Here is a 20,183-nt window from a genome sequence, read left to right as displayed (position 1 = left end):
GACAACTGAGCAAGGCTTATTGAAAGAGGCTGGGACATGGGGTAATGTAACTGGAGCTGCGGTTGTGCGTTGCTAATGGCTCAATTTCAACGAGTGCGCTTGTGTTGTACCCCAATGATATGACGCGATGATGACATGTAACACCCTCTTTGGGGGCTTGCAACTAAGCAAATTCAATCCGTTATTGAAGACTGTGACGTGGTAGAAAGCCCTAGAAAAAACTAGTAAGTGGACCTTGAGTTTTTGTCAGAAATAAAAGCTGATAAAGAAAAGTGGTTTTTGGGGGCCTTTCAAAAAATAGGAATGGTTGGATATCTTTCAGGAGTCTTAGCTAGACACCTGCAAACACACACGTTCAAGTATGTGAACATTAAATTACATCGTTGGAAGAAGACAACAAGAAGCTCTTAGAAATGCCTTGAAACAAAGGACACAGCGGTCATACATCAGGAAACATTTTTTGGGCAGAATAACGGGCAAATATTCCTGGAAATGAGAGATAAAGCAGACAGTTTCCTGGTGTCCCTACGGGCAAATGGCAAAACAGCAAACAACAGGATCAAGAAACGAAGCGCCACAAGCTGAGATTTGTACAAAAACCCAATTATTTAACTTTATTAACATCAATGTTTTTTCTTTTTCATCAACAGTTTCTTTTTAAATTCCAGTTCTTTATCAACAAATAGAAAACAGACTGTGTGTACAACAGATCGAACCCCTACAGCACTAAGCATTCACAAGGTAAAAATGAACATTTTAGTTTTTCGCCAGTTTTCAAGTCCCCCCTCCCTCCCACCACCGCCTCCACCACCGCCACCACAACGTTTAGGCGATCTGACGCTCCCCTTCCTGCGGCTCGTGTGGGAGAAGATGTGTGCTTGAGTGGTGCGATTGGGTGAGGAGTAGTCCGTTTCGATGGGTGGGGTGGGGGGTTGTGCTGTTTTTCCTCATTCAGACGGACAACCAGCTGTCGAAGATTACTATGGTAGTACAGTAGATACAACGGTGTTTCCATTAATACACACTCTAGGACAGCAGGCTCTCTGCGGTGTCTCTAGGGTTGGTAGATCAGCAGAATTAATCCTTTTTAACAATATACCTTTGAAGCTGTGTATATATCTATATGTAATTGTACATATATATAATCAATCATAATTATATATATATTTATAGTTCTATTCTGTATAAAATAATATCAGGTTTCAGTCCAAAGGGCCGAGTCTCTTTCCCTCTGGTAGGAATGGTTGATTCTGTACAGGTGCCAGCGTTTGTTGGCTCTCTACTCCGCAGCCCATATGAACCACTTCCGCTCCTTTCGGTCCGTGTGGCTCAACTCCAGCAGACTGACCACGCTAATGGGCAGCGAGGAGATGGGAGGGACTTGAAGAGCAACTTTATTCAGAGATCGGGGAGTTTATTTTTTGTCAACTACCCTTTGGGTACAAAAGTCTGTTTTCCTCAGGTAAGTTCTCCGCTGTGGAGTATGAAGGCCTCAATGCCATAGGCTTCTGATGAAAAACAAAACAAAAAAAACACGTAGAAATCATGTGCTTTCCATTTCTGTACACCTCTGATTTAGTCTCTTGTTAGCTAATTCACTTCTTGTTTTATAAGTAGCTACCATGTTTACAGGCCAAACTTTAGCAAGTGTGTGCTCTGAAATCAATTTTCTCAAAGTTGATTTTTTTTTTTTTTTATATATCCAAAACGGCAAGTGAAAAGGCAATTTTCTTGAGTTATTGAACTGAGTAAGACCAAACACAATGTTTATGACACATATAATGAATAAAATAGATGTCATGTGACAAAAGAAATCTGACAGCAGCTCAGAGAACAGTGGTCCTCCTGTATTAGTATCTAGGAACGTGTTAAAAATACATGTCCCTTGTGCTAAAGTACCCTAAAATAAAAATATAAAACAAAAAAAGTACCGATTATGAAAATAATGCACGCCCCAGGCTGGGCAGTTTAAGACAGAAGAAATGTCTGATGTTAAAATGATTATTAAAAACAAACAATATACGAAACAATAACATTTGACATAATGAATCATAATATTGACAATAAAATAAAAACAAAAAAAACAGAGAGAGTGCTCTCTTAGTGCTACCAGTAGCCTTTGACAATCAGGGAGGTTTGGCTTCGACAGAGCAGAGAGGCGATCTGCCAGTCTGCGCTGTCGCGTCTGTACAAGAGTTGTCATATTTGTCATAGTCACTGTAATGTTTCTGTTATTATTTTTAAAGCAAAATCTCATGTGGTTGGTTAAGTCGGCGTGGATCTCTGTGATTGGTTGAACCCCGTCGCTGGGTCTGCAAGCGCGTCCCTTTCTCCTCCCCTCCGGTAGCTGCGAAAGGGTCGGGTTTTTAGGGGGTCAAGTGAGTGGATGGTGGCTGAGATGGGACACTTGGCACACTCCTGAGAGGTTTGACCAGGGAGGCTGCTCAGTGGGAGTGGTTATGTTGCATAGTGGTCAAAGCTCCCCAGGTACTCCAATGCTGCCCTGTAGCACAACTGGTACTGGTCCTGAGAAGGAGAAGGAGAAGGAGAAGGAGAAGAAGAAGAAGAAGAAGGAGAAGAAGAAGAAGAAGAAGGAGAAAAAGAATAAGAATAAGAACAACAAGAAGAAGCCTCTGTTAGAACGTCTAAATATCACATATCAACCTGTAATTTATACTATTCCTGTCTGCTCTGTAAATACAACATCTACTGCATGTCTGTCTGTCCTGGGAAAAGGATCCCTCCTCTGTTGTTCTTCCTGAGTTTCCTTCCATTTTTAACAACCGTGATGCATCCACGAAACGTTTGGGGGGGTAGTTGAGATCAAAATGAAGGCAGAGTTTGAAGATGGGTATGGTCCGAGCAACGGTGCCGGAAGTAGGGGGGTAGGAAGTGGGGAAGGGGCCATTGGTCCTCCCACATTACACCCCTGGCCCGATTTGGCGCCATGGCTGGTACTCTCTAGTTTTACCTGACGGTTTCTTGAGGGGAGTTTTTCCTCATCTGTCTAAGAAAAGAAGGTGCTGTATGCTGTATGCTGCACAGCTGTAAAGCGACTTGAGGCAAACTGGTGATTTGTGATATTGGGCTATATAAATAAATTCGACTTGATTTGACTTCTTGTGATTATGGCAACACTTTTCAGAGGACACAGAGAGCTTTTCAACAAAAAGCTGGTCGTGTTATTTTGTCTTATTACACTGACACACTGACAGCTGTTGTTGCCTGTTGGGCTTGAGTTTGCCATGTTATGATTTGAGCATGTTTTTTTATGCTAAATGCAGTACCTGTGAGGGTTTCTAGACAATATTTGTCATTGTTTTGTGTTGTTAATTGATTTTAAATAATAAATATATACATACATTTGCATAAAGTAGGCATATTTATCACCTCCCGTGTTGATAAGAGTATCAAATACTTGACAAATCTCCCTTTAAGGTACATTTTGAACAGATAAAAAAACGTGTGATTCATTTGCGATTAATCACGATTAACTATGGACAATCATATGATTAATCGCAATTATAAAATATTTTAATTGATTGACAGCCCTAATAACTATATGTTGATTACAATAGAAGTCATAAAGTGACTCTTCTCTATAACTATAGCTGTACTACGTTAGAGTGTTTGCACTAGAGGCACTAATGAAATGTTTCTGTGTCACCTTAGTAACCTTAAGTTGAGAAAATCAAACTTTTTTCTTTTCATTTTCTATCTTATCTAAAACGTGTATGAACTCATTTAAATTCACACCACAACCGTTTTCTTCAATATGCTTTGCCTGTTTGTTATCGAACGTATTTGTCAATTTTTAATTTGAGGAAAACTTGACACTGGCCCTCTGAGATAGCACCAAAGGAGTTTGCTACTCTGAAGCACCTCTAAAAACTTGTCAGTAAGTCAGAAAAGGACACTTACTAGATAGCATCAAGTTTACACCGTAAAAATATTCAATATTGACTTTGAAGTAGCATCCTGTCACTGTGGGATATTGAGTATGAGCAATCTCCGTTCTTACCTCGGTCTGCACCATGGCAGGCCGCTGGGTGCGAAGTGTCTTCACTGTCTGGAAGAGGTCGACCACGCCTTCGTACCTCATCCTCTCCAGCACGATGCTGAGGGTGATGAAGACTCCGGTCCTGCCCACCCCGGCACTGAAGAGCACACACACAAGAGTCTTTATAACATCTACTCTCTGAGGCTCCTAAACTCACTTCACAATTAAAAGAATTAAAGCTCATTGTACTGCAATAAATCATTTCAGGTTTCTCTGAATAAGGAAGCCTGACTGGAATGTGGAATTATAAAGAAATGTATTGGGAGGAGAGTCTATCCGAACTGTGAGCAGGTAACATGAATTATAATACCTATTTCTGTTGCTTTTACTCTTATAATTCACTGTATGTATACAGTACATTGTATTTTATAGCATTCCTGGCTTAAACAGTATTTGGACATGAATGTAAGTATTTTGTCAACCACGATCAAATACTTAAAATAACTCTCAGTATAACGTAATACAGTTCAACAGCACCACAAACTACAGCCTCTGAAATGACTATAATAACATTATAATCTTCCTGAAGGTAGGACTTACTGCAGACCTAAGGGGCCGTGTCCACCAAAACATTTTTTTCCCAGCTGAAAAACGCCAGGCGCTCTTCTGAAAACTCTCAGCTGGGAGCGCTTGAGAACACTTTAGAGGCGTAGGACGATTTTCAGCTGAGATGCTTTGGTTGTGCCTGGTTACAATGAAACGGAATATCCACGGAAGTAAACATGTCAATACAAGGTAGAGTGCTTGCTCTGGCCTTTGCTGACGGACCCACCAGACTATGTGGGTTCTTGAGATTTTGTGGGCGAGGAAAGATCTCGGCGAGTACGATCGTTTAGTTCAGATTCAGATCAGCTTTACTATCCCAAATTTGTTTTGGTCCAGTGCTTCAGACAAGAGGACAACATAAAGTACGCAGTAAAAACAATATCATAAGATATACAATAAGACCACAACATACTCATAATAATAACACATTTCATCACGTCTTTGTGGTAGGCTATTTGTCCCGCCCCTCCTCCACTGTGATTGGACGGCTGTGTAAAGAGTGACAGCGCAGAAGAGATGCAGAGCTCCCATCGCAAAGCATTAAAATAAATACGCTGGCCTTAGGAAAAAGCATTTTGGTGGACGCCCTACTGGTGCAGTATACATCTCCGTCATTATCTCTGGTACTTGGTGCATGATTAACACAGTTTGTATGAAACTGCAGAGAGAATCAGAAGAACTCTGCTGCTACATAATCATTTAGGCATGTAGAGAGGTCTGAAGTAGCAGCCATCCTTTATGCCTACACATTTGTCTTAATTTTACGATTCTAAAATGAATTTATGATCCTCCTTACCTGCAGTGTACAGTGATTGGTCCGTCCTGTCCAAACTGTTCCTTGGTTTTGTGCACTTGTCCAATGAAATCAATAAAGCCTTCTCCAGTTTTTGGCACTCCTTGCTCGGGCCAGTCGGTGAACTGGAATTGGCGGATTGTTCTGGACTGGCCGTCCTGAGGGGCAGCAAATAAGTACATTTACAAAGCGCAGAAAAATGTAGGTGATATATACAGTATCTACATATTAGGGCTGTCAAAGTTAACGCGATAATAACACGTTAACACAAATTTGTTTTTACGGCACTAAATTCTTTAACCGATATTTGGAGGTTGTAGCGGGCTCAGTTTTAGAGTGAAGATACTGGTATATCATATGAAACTAGAAAACCTAAGGAATTGGTACCAACCATGTCGCAAAGGAGGGTAAATAATGCTCCAAACTTATGCTAACTATTGGTGAGGAAAAACCAGCATGGCCATTTTCAAAGGGGTCCCTTGACTTCTGACCTCAAGATATGTGAATGAAAATGGGTTCTATGGGTACCCACGAGTCTCTCCTTTACAGACATGCCCACTTTATGATAATCACATGCAGTTTGGGGCAAGTCATAGTCAAGTCAGCACACTGACACACTGACAGCTGTTGTTGCCTGTTGGGCTGCAGTTTGCCATGTTATGATTTGAGCATATTTTTATGCTAAATGCAGTACCTGTGAGGGTTTCTGGACAATATTTGTCATTATTTTGTGTTGGTAATTGATTTCCAAAAATAAATATAGACATACATTTGCATAAAGCAAGCATATTTGCCTACTCCCATGTTGATAAGAGTATTAAATACTTGACAAATCTACCTTTAAGGTACATTTTGAACAGACAAAAAATGTGCGATTAATTTGCGATTAATCAAGATTAAATATTTTAATCGATTGACAGCACTAATATATATACTGTATATGTGCATAATTCAGCTGAGCTTTTGTCGATGCTTTTATTCATCTCTATGAGTAAATAACACTCTGCTGTACTCTGCAGTTTGTGCATCAGACATCTCTCTCTCTCTCTGCAGCCTTCGCTCTAATATGCACTCAACAACAACAAAAAAAAAAAACATCACAGCACAGCCTCCCAGTCGATGTCAGCGACAACCGTAACCCTGCTGGTTTTCACCGCAGCCATCAAATCATCTAATTTTCACCTGGGATGCAATATGAATAAAGCTGATGACCTGGCAGGAGAGGAAACCAGCAGGACCGTGGCACTCTAGGACCAGGACTCACAGACACTCAGCAGCAAGCTGGAGTCCCACATTTGACGGCACAGTGATGTCAGCATATGTGAATCGACTGTTTTTTTCGTGCATATTGGGAACGTAATTCTCTCTTTCTATGCAGATACTGTATATATAGATGTATATAGATGTGGAGGAAGGAGTGGATGTGGGATTAGAGTGCTGTGCTGTGGGCCCTCTGATGACAGTAAGGTATATTTATAGCCCATTGAAACTACTGCATCACAGGGAGTTGCAGTACAGGCCCTCGGGGATTGAAGGCTATGCTTTTCATGTATTTTCACAGTGATCTTGTAACACACACACACACACGCACACGCACACGCACACGCACACGCACACGCACCCCCCCCCCCCCCACACACACACAATCCATAGAGCGAGCATACTGTTACTAAATCCGGGTAAACATGTTTGATGGTGCATTCACTTGATGTCAGCCTGTCAGGAGAAATAACACGGGATGCGTTCTGATCATCTCTACCTTGAAATCACAGCCGGTATAATTCTTAACACCTAGCGCGACTGTCAGCATTTGTATGAAAACCTAAAATTAAGATGGATTTGGGTTGGATGGTCGTATTTGTGTAAAATGCCAATCAGTCCTCACCCCGAGCCACATAGATAGACACATACGAGAAGAACACACAGACACACACGAGGCCAAACCCACAGATACTGACACACAGAGTGAATCCAACATACCCTGGCATCTGTGACTTTGAACTCTCTGAGGATGTACTGGGGCATGTTGTACTCAGCCATTGGATCCACCACAAAGTACTGATACCTGGCTGAACGCTCTGCTGGCCAGTACTGATGGCACTTCTCCTACAAAAGAAAACGGAGGCAAAATTTTAAGTATATTTGAAGAATCTTTTTCCAAACACATTCAGGGGAAAAAACAACTGACTTTTACATAAGGAAGATGGATATTAGTAGTGCAGTTTTATCATTTTGAGTGATGAGAAGGTCTGTGCTTACAGAGGAAAATTGGGGAGAGATTATTTTTTGAAATATTGTCTGATTCATTTAAGGTGGCAAAATATTTACATCATTTGTTTGTGTTCTCAACTACAGCGATGATGAGCACGAGGGCTTTTGTTCATAAACTGTGATTATGGATGAGAGGGTGATAAAAGCTTTGAAATGCAGTTGAGTGCTGTCGGAATCACTCGCATAATCACACAAAAAAACTCAGTCAAAGATATTATGGATTTAATCAAACTGGATGAGGACACTGATTTTTTTCATTAAAGGAATAGTTTGAAGTTTTGGGAGATACGCTGACTCGTATATTAGCTCAGAGTAGATGAGATGATTAATACCACTCTCATATCTGTCCCTCAAACATGAAGCTGGTGCAGCTGGTCAGCTTTGCTTTCCATAAAGACTAGAAATCACAGACTGTCTGCAAGAAGTGGACAAAGTCACAGTGACGTCACCCATTGGTTTTTGGACTGCCGATTTGAAGCCTCGAGTTCGGCATTTTGGCCGTCGCCATATTGTTTTTTTTTTTTTTTACAACCAGAGGTGAAACGAGAGGATGGAGCTAAGTACAACCGAACACTGATTAAGACATTTTTAGGCGACCAAAATGTAAGAAATAACTTTCATGAACTGAAAACACACTGTGAAAGGGTTAAAGTTGTAAGATTAAAGCACGCACAATTCCCAGACCGGACAACGCCGTGGTAGCGACCTGTCAATCACAAGGTAGCCACGCCCTAAAGCATCCCCTACTTTATGGTCTATTTGACTCTAAATGGGACCATAATTTACTAAATGAACATCATGCTGTATTGAAGAAGACTTGAAACTAGCGATTGAGACCATAAACTCATGTTTACAATGTTTACCGAGGTAATAAATCAAGTGAGAAGTAGGGTCATTTTCTCATAGACTTCTTCCAGAGGAGTCGCCCCCTGCTGGTTATTAGAAAGATTGCAAGTGTAAGCATTGGTTTAACCTTTCAGTAACGGAGGTTGCCACCTGCTGGAAACAGGGGGAAATAGCTAGCCTGGCTCTGTCCAAAGGTAAACACATCTGTCTACCAGCACCTCTTTAGAACAAAGGTTCCACTTCTGACAGAGCCAGGCTATCTGTTTCACCCTTTTTCCAGTCTTTATGCCAAGCTAAGCCAACCATCACCTGGCTGTAGCTTCATATTTAACAGACAGATGTGAGACTGGTATTGATTTTCCCATATAGCTCTGGGCAAGAAAGCGAATAAATGGATTTCCCAAAATGTTGAAGTACTATATTAAAGATTCACTCCTCAATTTTGTTGTGGTGCCCTTATGACCCATACCAAGTCACTTTTGCTATTTTGAAACAGTAGGCAGTAGGAGCAGTAGGAGTGTTATTACAAACTTAGGAGTGTATATTGTTAGGTTTTACATTATTTAGTTCCCTTGTTACCAAAACAGAACCAGTCTTTGGCAAAGTGTGATGATGCATTCGTGCAGTATGGGAATTTTCAGTATGCTTGGAATGCAACCAATTATTGACAAATCTGACCCGGTAGCATGCTAGTTTCAACCCAGATGTATTCCAGCCATGGTGATAAGGAAGATAACTTTCAGCCAAAGTTACTGTTCGGGGTTGGAATGAATTAATATTTGAGCAACGTGACGCTGTAGCTTAGCTGAACCGACTGAGCGTTTAAACATTATTATCATTCCCTGAAATGGTCCAATGACGATAACAGGCACTGCATGCATTTATGTACAGTATGTGTCAGCGTATTACCCGTCCCATCTCTCGTAGCTTGGTGAGCATGACGACGATGGTGGAGTTGTGCTCCCACAGCATCCTCCAGAAGTCCTCGGTGGTCTCTGCCAGGGGGCCCTGTGTGGCCAGGTAGGCCTTCTGCTGTCTAAAGACACAACACCACACACAGAGATTAAACACAACACATCATAATTATCAACTTTATGGCGCTTTTACAACTGCTATTATAAAGCACATCACAAAGCAATAACCAGAAATGGATTTAATGATAAAGGAGTGCTGTTGCTGTAGAGACTGTTAAACCAACTCACGCCCCGAAATTTAATAACGGACAAGAAGATATAAGACGTGCAACAAAACTGGTGTCTCATAAAGCGCTCAAATACATTAAAATTTATTCTAATAAAATTCAAAGGCTGGGGAAGAGCGTTCTGTGTTACTCCATGTTTGTTCTATAAAAGCAACATATACATTTAGTGGACATTTATATATGAGGCATGACTTGTGGGAAAGGGAAACCCATGAGGCCATGCTGTTTAAAAACATCCAACTGCAAATTGTAAAGTATGTACAGTCCTGCTGTCCTTGTACTGTTTGTCAAAATTTTCTCCAACCTAATGCCAACAAGACAAATTCCTACACATAGCAAATAATCCTTGGCAACTATCATCATCACTGAGCTATTTAAGCCTGTATAGATCCTCTACATCTTCCTCCTTCCTCTGTAAGGCTCCACAGACTGAGAGAGAGAGAGAGAGAGAGAGAGAGAGACAGAGAGAGAGAGAACGCTTGATATGCTCACAAAACTAGAGATGAGCTCATCCACTGAGCCAGAGCTGTGCTGGTGTCCTACGTGACTTTGCTTCAGCTGAGCAGTTTTTCTCTCAAACAGCAGGTGGCAGCAGCGCACTGATCAACAGAGGGAGCACCAACACAAAACACGCGCATGATGGTGCACGCACACTCTCACATGTCTGCAGCACATGCAAGTTTGTATTCAGGTGTACGCATATACGCATGCAGTAGTTTCGCATGTATATTCAGACACGCTACGATACACACTCAGTCACACACACTGAGCCACGGCTGAACAACTAATGAAGGTGCTGCAGGCGAGGCACTAATGTGGAACCGGGAGATTAGAATATGCTCAGGGCCTCGCTCGCACAAATAAAGAAACAACAGATTGGTTGAGAGGAGAGGAGATGGCATACGAGGAGGGGAAGGCAACAGAGTGAGGAATCAAATTAAAAAAGATGAAAACGGGGGAAAGAGAAATGCAAAGTAAAGAGAAGAGGAGGTGGTGTACAAAGTAGAGGGAAAGAAGAGGAATAAAAAGAGTGAGCGCTACTCTCTCTCTCAAGCTGGTCATCAGAGTACAAAGTACAACTGGCTGCTGAGGAGGAGAGGAGAGGAGATGAGGAAAAGAGAGGAGAGGGGATGAGAAGAGAGAAAGAAAAAAGAGGAGGGGAGAGGAGAGGAAAAGAGAGGAGAGGGGAGGGGATGAAAAGAGAGGAGAGGAAAGGAGAGGAGAGGAAACGGGAGGAGAGGGGATGAGAAGAAAGGAGAGGAGAGGAAAGGAGAGGAGAGGGGATGAGAAGAGAGGAGGAAAAAGAGAAGGGGAGAGGAGAGGAAAAGAGAGGAGAAGAAAAGAGAGGAGAGGGGATGAGAGGAGAGGAGAGGAGAGGAGAGGAGAGGAAAAAGAAGAAAATGAGAATGTAGGAAAGTGAACATAAGAGCAGAGGAGGAGGAGGGAACGAAAGCAAAGCTAAGCAGAGGGATGAATGCTAAATTTCAAATTGATAGGGTGGACCCCTCTAACCTCCCCATAATACAGCCCCCAGCCAAAACAAAAACAATTCTAACCGTATCACACAATACTGACTCCTCTGCACACAGTGTCCTGACGAGCGCGCTGCCAAACAGCACAAAGCACTCTCTGCATCATCCCACATGACTGCAGTGCTTGAGGACATAGCGTTTCATTTCAACCTCATTACAATGCTAAAACTCCAGCCTGCATCGGAGCATATCCAGGGCTCATAGCTGGAATCAATGGTTCGCCTCTCATTAGCTTAGCATATTATTGGCTTTTCTTGAAGACGCTGGGGTGAAGGGCACTGGAGGCCCCTGTTTAGTTCTTATTTATGCCCAGGCTTTAAAAGTGGCTTAATCACACAGTGCCGCCGGCGCACACAACAGGTCCCCACCCGGATATGTCTGTGTCTGCCATGATGTTTGGACGGAAAATTAAGATGGCGAGCGAGAGAAGAGGGTGGGAGGAGAGAGCGAGTGCGAAAAAGAGGTGCGAAGGAGACAGATTAAGGAGGAGAATAGTGAGAGACAGAGATAGAAAAGGGTAAAAATAAAGAAGGAAAGGGAGAGAAAAGCAGAGAACATGGAGGAGAAAAAAAGAGAGGGAGGGGTTTTGGAAACACACTTCATTACACTACTCTCTTGCTGCAATTATGCTATTTACACAGCAACAATAGAGGGTCTGCCTCTGCGGAGCACCGTCTCATTAACAACAGGACTGGAGGAAGAGGAGGGGGTAAGAGGGGCGGGGGTGGGGAGGTGTTGTCTCTTGTCATGGCCCTGTACCAAGCAGAACCCCATATTGACTGAATGGCATTTCAGGCTCGCTAAATCCATCCCCTCTCTGTACACTTCAACCACAGACGAGTCAGCTCCTTCTGTCTCTTCTGTGGTACTTATATAGATATAAAACACAGAGCTGCCTTTTCATCTTCCTCCCTCTAGGAAGCAATTTGGACTCACAGAGCACACAAGGACGTGCAGTAGCTTGGATATGAAAGCGGTAGTGGCTCAGCGGACGAGAGCCACATTGACAGAGCCGCGAGTAATTCTTGCAACTGGATACTGCCCACTGCGGACTCATCTCCAGTCCCCTCCCATACATTTTCATCTAGTCCGCTGTGAATAGCTACTGGGTTTTTCACACCTGTAACAATCTCTGATGCCAGAAAACACCTGCAAGCACATTTGGTGCAGTCCAGAAGGTATTGGGACATCGAGGCAATTTTTGTTGTGCCGGCTCTGTACTCCAAGACATTGGATTTGAAATAAAACAATAACTGTGAGGTTAAAGAGCAGACTCTCAAACAATGTCTGCCTTGAAGTCTATGACTCATTAACATCAGCAGACCCTTGGCATTTCCCCTGAATGCTCAGCAAGGCCTGTACAGCAGCCATCTTCACCTTTTGCATTCAGTGTGGTCCAACCTGTATCGTTGGATTGACAGGTGACTATTTCATTGTGCGGCCATAAAAAATATTGTTGGTTGCTTTGTATGCATGTTTAGGATCACTGTCTTGCTACTATGTCCTAAAATTGGGTGACTATGTATACAAAAGAGCTGAACACCCAGAGGCCATCCTTACTATAATAATACTACTTTAGGAGCAACGGAAGTCAAACGGCAGCTGGCGGTACCACGGTTTTTCACTCTGCGGCTCACGTTACAGCAGTTTCACAAGCGTGTCGGAGAACTACGGTGGCCTTCAGGTGATGTAAAAACACGAAAGGCTCTCTCTAGAGCCAGTGTTTGGTTGTCTGTTCTGGGCTACTGTAGGAACATGGCGGACCCGCTCCCTATGTAGATATGAAGGGCTCATTCTAAGCTAACAAAAACACAACGATTCCTATTTCCAGGTGATTATACACTAATGAAAACATAGTTCTGAATGTTATATTCCATTTCTGCTAATAGATCCCGTGAAACACACTGTTCCTGTAAAAACATACCAATGAGCCACACCGTTGCACTGGGTGACATGTCAATGCCACACACACCATCCTGCTGTATTAAAGAGGACCTATTGTGCTTTTGTGCTTTTCCCCTTTCCTTTAGTGTGTCATATGTTTTTTTTTTGTGCATGTAAAATGTCTGCAAAGTTACAAAGCCCAAAGTTCAGGCCAAAGGGAGTTCCTCTCCCCCACAGAAACACTGCTACTGAACTGACTGAAACGCCTTGCTTAAAGTCCTGTCTTTCCTTCTGTGGAACGTGGTGATGTCACCAAGTAACACATTTGCATAATACCTGCCTGGCAGCTAGTTTGGCACGCCCTCAAACAAAGCTAGTTAGAGTGGAGCTCAAGAGGTGTCCGAAGAGTTTGGTTCGGTTTACCAATCACAACAGAGTGGGCCAACTGACCAATCAGAGCAGACTGGGATTTCCGGAGGCGGGGCAGGAGTTCAAACAGAGCGTTTCAGACAGAGGGTGAAAAGAGGTGCAGCTGGTATGAGAAAAATAACATGTAAACATGTTTTAGTAGAAACACAAGTATGAACCTGAAAACAAGCATAATAGGTCCTCTTTAAATACTCACTAGAGCAACAAATGTGCATTAATCCATCACTGAAAATAGTCCTCAATAAATGATCTATTTACTCCAGTTTGAGTAACTTTTGCTAAAAACTACAGAGCCCAGCTGTTTTGGGAAATTAATTACCAAGCCGTGGGAACTATACATTTGTGAACCGTTTTTTAAGATTTATATCTCCAGTAAGAACAAATGGACTCGGGGATGAGAGCCAAAGGCAGTGTGGCATGGATTGTGAAGTTGGTTAATGTATTGTTGGCTTTGGTCTTTTCATGGGATTTGTTAATTAGATTAATATAGAACAATGCAGCCTGGTCCTTTAAAGCTCAGAGTCAGCACTTTAGCCTCACTCATTGTGACTGCATTCAGCTCAAATCTGAAAGTTGAAGTCCTTTGCTGACCTGTAGCCGTCGATGCAGCTGGCGTTGATGTAGTCAGAGCCCTCGACGCCACGGATGGGCTGCAGGCAGACGCGGGTGGACTCGAAAGGCATGATGTTGACCAGGCGGTTCTTGAACTTGTTGCAGGGCAAGTTGGCGCTGATGAAGCGTGACGTGTGGGCTTTGGAGTTGGCCAGTCTCTGTTTAATAAAAGGTTGGAAGAAGACAGGGAGAGAGATGGAGAGGAAAAATTAGTGACCTGTGACCTGCTGTAAACAAACAAGGAAGTCTGGAAGGCTTCCCTGTCAAGTCTCTATTTAGACTTAGACTCAAGATAAATAAGAAACGCTGCTGGTAGGTATGACTAAGTGCAGTGGACTTGTCTCCTATAGAGTCCCAGAGCTTGAAGGACTGTGGGCGTGACAAGCCCAGTGCTGGCAGTGGACAGAGCACAGATGGACAGCACAGGAGTGTGTATGGACAGTCATGATACTCCGGAAGAATTTGTGTGTGTGTGTGTTGTGGCCAGACTGTGTGGGCATGGAGGCTGTGGCCCCCACATACGTCGCAATCATTCTCTCACTCTTTCATTCTCCGATGTTGGCAGGAGTGTAGATGCTATTATCACTTCAAACAGAATGGATCATGGTCATAAGAGGGCTAATGGCAGAGCCGCGCTGGGAGGAAAGTGTGTAATAACATCACAGTCGATGGCTATTGACAGAAGGTGTGCGTGTGCGTGTGACTGCGAGTCACCTTGAACACCAGCTGCGTGTACGTGCGTGTGTCAGTCATTTTGTAATTCTCCACGTTTATCTGTTTGTGTGTTTATGTGTGTTTGTTCTGGTCCATTTGTCCCTGAAACATGTGTGTTCATACGTAATGATGCTCCTGTAGCTGCTGAGATCAGCACCAATGTCAGAGACAAATTCCTGGGCATTGACTTATTTGGTGATTCAAACATGCTTAAACCTCTATGTGACCACACAGGCACAACAGCGACACCCTGGACAGAGGGTCATAATCTTACAACTGAAGTCTGATGCTCTTTTCATGGCGTTAAACAATAAAGCTTTCAGATCAGAGTGGATTGAAAATGTTTCTAATATCTGTTAATTATTAACAAAAGCTCACTTACTGTACAGAGTTACAATGTCACCCCTGCAAACTATCCAGTGCACTATGAATCAGGATAAGCTCTTCTGAAATGTCTTTTCTTAAGTTAAATGCTTCATCAGCAGGAGTCAATTACAGCACTGGTAAAAAATTAAGTACCTTTTTGACACTACTCAAATAGAGCCTTAAGTAATACTTGTCTGAGGTGTGAGCTTATCAGTCACCTTGAACTCCAACTCCATGGCAGTAACCGTTTCGCCGGGCGGGGGCTGGGTGAGTTTCTGGATGTGGGCGTACAGGTTGCGTGCCGGAACCTCGGTGTTACCGCATGTGGCGGCTTCCAGCAGTGCTTCGTGGATAAAGATGTACTGGTCCTCGGTCTGGACCATGTAGTTCCTCTGGGCGCGCATGCACGTCACGTGGCCGTAGATGTCTACAGACTTCTCGTGCTTCATGCGCTCCAGCATGGCGTCGATCACGATGAAGCAGCCAGTCCTGCCCACGCCCGCACTGATGGAGAGACAGAGAGAGAAGAGATGTGAATAACTTCACTATATATGGCAGATCATTGTCTTACGTCTGTTTACAAAAGATCCATCGATAGTAGAAACACAATGGTAAACATCCATTGAGACTGAACTAGCACTAAAGCACAAGGTTATCAGTGTAGAGCTGGAAATCCAAAGCACTTATAAACTATTTAATCACAACAGTATTGAGTTAATATATCGTTCAAGAGTATTTATCATACAAGATACAAATGATCTCTTTATCAGTCAGTCACCTTCAGTTCGTTTTTGCCTGAGAATGTGAACTTAAAGGGTAACTTTGGTATTTTTCAACTATTTTCCCATGTTTTTGCCACTGACATCTTCAGATTGTTATCATAAGTGTCTGACAACATTATAGAAAGGAAACTACAGAGAAATAAAACATTTTTCTTTAACTTTCGCTTGACCCTGTCTGTTTGTTATTGTGTTTACCTGGACTCATTGTTATTGTGTCTCGTTCTGAAATCTCCCGTCATATCCCCATTGTTGAAATCATCTAAATATTCAGCCATGACATTGAAAATCTTTTAGATAACACTAAGCTGCAGTTTTTGTACTCCAACACAACAAACTGACAACACCGGCATTCACGTTTCCACCGATGTCTTCCGGCAAACAAGTCACATGACACAATATCTAAAAGATCGGATCTAGTGAAAGGTAAATAAAACATTTTATTTGCTTTCCCTTCCTTTCCATATTTAGAGACACTTAAAATAACAATCTGAGCCTGTCAGTGGCAAAAACAAGCACTTTTAGTGAACGTACATTGACGGTGCGGAATTGCGAGTGATTACATTGCAGCCCGTTTAACGTTCTCCCTCAATACTGGACCAATTTCAAAAATTGTTGTCCCCTATTAGTCACTTAGAATGATGAAAATGGGGTTGAAAAATACCGAAGTTACTCTTTAATTTCTCTAACCGTACCCTTATTGTGATATATGCACTATATGAGTGTGTATCAAAATGCAACTTCACATTACATGAGGTTATATGTGTACGAATGTTCATCTGAATGTGGTCAAAACAGGTGTGGAGATCAAGAAATTGAGATGAGTCAGGATGCATTGAGAATATGTAATGTAAGATAAGTTCTCCAGTCCTATTACGTATGTTCTCTCTGTTTGACAGCTGAAAACTGGACATTTTGCATTCCAGATTAGTTGATTTACACCCTCCAGCAAAAAAGCTGGACCATAATGAAACTGTTGCTGCAGATTGTGCACAACATTTGTGATTGGGGAAGGTGTTGACCCCAAAAACAGGATTTCCATATATCTGTTACATGTGGTGTCCTTTACGGTGTATTGGCATTAATCTTTGATTAAAGAACACAACCTTGTCTTGACCAAACCTGATCATCCATGAAGGAGACAAGCCATGCAAAAATAAATAAATGTGATGGGGACAATTGGCAGTTAATTTACTGTGTGCACACATACTGAGCTTGTTCCAGTCTACACCCACCTGCAGTGGACCACCATGGGCCCTGCATCTGGAGGATTGCAGGCCTTTACCCGCCGTAGGAAGGCCAGGATGGGGGTGGGGTACTCTGGCACCCCGTGGTCTGGCCAGGCCATGAACTGGAACTGTCTCACCTCTCTCTTCTCACTGGAGCCATTCTGCAGGAAAGAGTAGAACGGTGTAAGATATCCTGACATAGTAAACTGTTATTAGCTGTTTTTTAAAGATAAACCTGTCATGCTGGTGAAAAAAAACGTTTTCAACAGGTTAAGGTCACACTGTTTGGATGAAAGCGAGCTGAAATTCTACAGTTGAAATTTGAAAAGCACAAGTGATTTAATCAGAAATGAAGCTATTTTAAATAAAGGTCTCGGGTTAACTCCTAACTTTGATAGCAGCAGCAGTAGGTGTAGATAAAGTGTAGAATTTCGGAATTGAACTCAGCAGTTTCTCGGATACGGCTTCTTGGCATTGTCACCATTCCTGATAGAAACCGCTCCAGCTGGAGACATGCGTTTAATTAGGAATTATAATAATAGAAATCACAAGTAAGTAATGGGAAAAAGAATGGCAAGAGGAGAAATAAAGGTCACATCGTCGTGGCACTGAAGTATATGAATCAAAGTGAAAAACGGAAATATTTTATTGCTTTTTAGAGAACAAGAGACCAATCTTGGATGTAAAAAACCAATTACAGCAGTGAAGAAATGATTCCAGTGGTAATAGCCTTTATCTGTCTTCAGAAAAATAAGAAATTACATTTTAAAATGTGACCCCAGTCATGATGAACTGCAATTACCTGCTGGGAACATGTCCTTCATGAGGATGTCTCGGTTAAGTGCAAGTATGTGTTATGGATATCGCTGGAATGGCATGTATTGTGTTGCCTTTATGTATTGTATGTGTTCTAACATAAAAATGTTTTAGTGAATGGAAGAAGAGATCTTGTATCTCAATGGGACCTTCATGGCTAAATAAAGGATGAATAAAATAAAAAAATAGAATAAAAAAGGCAGTACTGTACCTTGTAGAGGGCGAAAGTACGGACGCTGTAAGTGGCCAACTCCACAGTGTCCAGCATGGTGACCTGGATCATTCCATAGGTCTCTGTTCCTCGCGACGGCCAGTACTGGTCACACTTCACCTGGCAGAGCAAGAGAGAGGGCACACTGTCAAGAGTGAACTGCCGCTAACAACCGCCACGAGGCCCGCGAGAGGCTTGTAGGATCACACTGATTAACAAGGAAGGAACATTAGAGAGGTCAGGTCAAAGGCTTTTGTCCACCGTCTAATTAAAAACTGAAGACTCACAGTCAGCTCCTGTATCTGCTCAAAATTTAGCACAAATGAATTGAGCATGTGCATCCATGTGTGTCTGCATTTGAATCGGACTTCAAAAGGGCATTAAAAAGCCCACTTTGTCTTTTACCGGCTTGTGATCATTTTCAATTAGCTAATTGTCGGGGGTGGTTCGCAACACTTTGTCATGTATGCTTTTGGCAGATTTGTGATGATTGGGCACTGCATTGTGGAGGGAGATGTGTCTAAAAAGCCTGTCGTGGAGGGACAGCAGGACCGGCCACCTGGCTCCATATGTGCACAGAACTAACTTCACTGTGAATGAGGCTAAAGATCCTCCAAACACTGGCATTGAGTGGCTTTACTTCAATCTGTGTATCTATGAAAATGACAAACTGGCCTTTGCCACAATTCTCCCTTTACTCCCTCTCTTTAGCAAGGATCAATTAGACTGGAACAAAAAAGGACTTTAAAAACTGTTGACCAGTGCTTAAACATTTACATGAACTCTTCCTCATCATACGGATGAAAGTCACTACTGGCTGCCACTGGAGTTTGGCTCCGGTTTTAAAACAGCAATAATAAGGCAAATATGTCCTAAACTACTTCTGAATCAGTCAAAAATAGGCTGATGCTGTTTGTATTGATTGTATCGTTTCTGTTGTTGTGGAAAAGTGGAAAATCTTAATAAACATATTGTTTAAAATAAGTAGATAGACCATGCGGTTGCACAATCATGCTTCATTTGATGTTTCTAACATCTATTTGAATAGTTGTTCACAAGGTCTGCAAGTATCTATAGGCAATGAGTCACATCATTATCTAAACACTCGGTGTAGCATAGGATGTTTTCAAAACTAAAATCTTATTTGGAAAAACAGTCCATACAACAATTTCTGAAATTGCTTCAGTATTGATGGAGAGCGCTGTAGACGGCAGCTGCTCACAGGCTGCAATGTAATACTATTAGGGCAAGCTGGCCCCGTCATTTACGTCCACTAAAAGTGCTTGTTTTTGCAATGACAGGCTCTGATTGTTATTATAAGTGTCTGACATTATGAAAAGAGTGTCTCTCAAGGAAAAGTCTCGTTCTGAAATCTGGTAAGGTGACGTGTTACCGGAAGACAACGGTGGAAACGTGGAATACATCAACGCGAGTGACAGCCGGGCAGAGTTTGTTGTGTTGAAGTACAGAAAGAGTAGCTTAGTGTTATCTAAAAGACTTTCAATGTCATGGCTGAATATTTAGAGGATTTCAACAATGTGGACGAGGTTTTTGAATTCGATCGCCGCCTGTATTTATTTGAGCCAGAGTATACGGATATTCAAATTTCACAACGAGTCTCCTCTTTGAGCTGGACTTGGACACAATAACAAACAGTTTTATTTCTCCGTAGGGTCCTTTCCATAGTGTTATCAGACACTTATAATAATAATCTGAGCCTGTCAGTGGCAAAAACAAGCACTTTTAGTGGATGTAACATTACATTGCTGCTCACTTGCCCTTGCAGCTCATCTTGCTGCTGCCAGTTATACAGCTCTCCCTCAATACTGGACCAACTTCTAAAAATGTTGTCCCCATTAGTCACTTAGACACAAACACATGGAAAAATAGGGTC

At 42.3% G+C, this 20,183-nt stretch overlaps 1 protein-coding gene across 27 annotated transcripts in view; it reads right to left on the bottom strand.

The window, feature by feature from the left end:
• Nucleotides 1–586: 586 nt before the first annotated feature.
• The window catches only part of LOC119498895 (receptor-type tyrosine-protein phosphatase F), a 201,114-nt gene continuing 181,517 nt past the window's right edge, over nucleotides 587–20,183 (bottom strand). For all 27 annotated transcript variants that reach the window (XM_037787989.1, XM_037787988.1, XM_037787992.1 and 24 more), the window contains 9 exons: nucleotides 18,290–18,409; nucleotides 17,269–17,423; nucleotides 15,473–15,758; nucleotides 14,154–14,332; nucleotides 9,426–9,552; nucleotides 7,380–7,505; nucleotides 5,403–5,557; nucleotides 4,022–4,157; nucleotides 587–2,526 (listed from right to left, as the gene is read on the bottom strand). In XM_037787989.1, the coding sequence (XP_037643917.1) occupies nucleotides 2,458–2,526; nucleotides 4,022–4,157; nucleotides 5,403–5,557; nucleotides 7,380–7,505; nucleotides 9,426–9,552; nucleotides 14,154–14,332; nucleotides 15,473–15,758; nucleotides 17,269–17,423; nucleotides 18,290–18,409 (1,353 nt within the window). In that variant the 3' untranslated portion in view covers nucleotides 587–2,457. The remainder of the gene's footprint in view (nucleotides 2,527–4,021; nucleotides 4,158–5,402; nucleotides 5,558–7,379; nucleotides 7,506–9,425; nucleotides 9,553–14,153; nucleotides 14,333–15,472; nucleotides 15,759–17,268; nucleotides 17,424–18,289; nucleotides 18,410–20,183) is intronic.

This window comes from Sebastes umbrosus, chromosome 12 (assembly GCF_015220745.1).
Source record: "Sebastes umbrosus isolate fSebUmb1 chromosome 12, fSebUmb1.pri, whole genome shotgun sequence".
NCBI classification, from domain to species: Eukaryota; Metazoa; Chordata; class Actinopteri; order Perciformes; family Sebastidae; genus Sebastes; species Sebastes umbrosus.
Note: the sequence above shows the minus strand (reverse complement) of the source record. Positions and strands in the feature narration are given on the sequence as shown.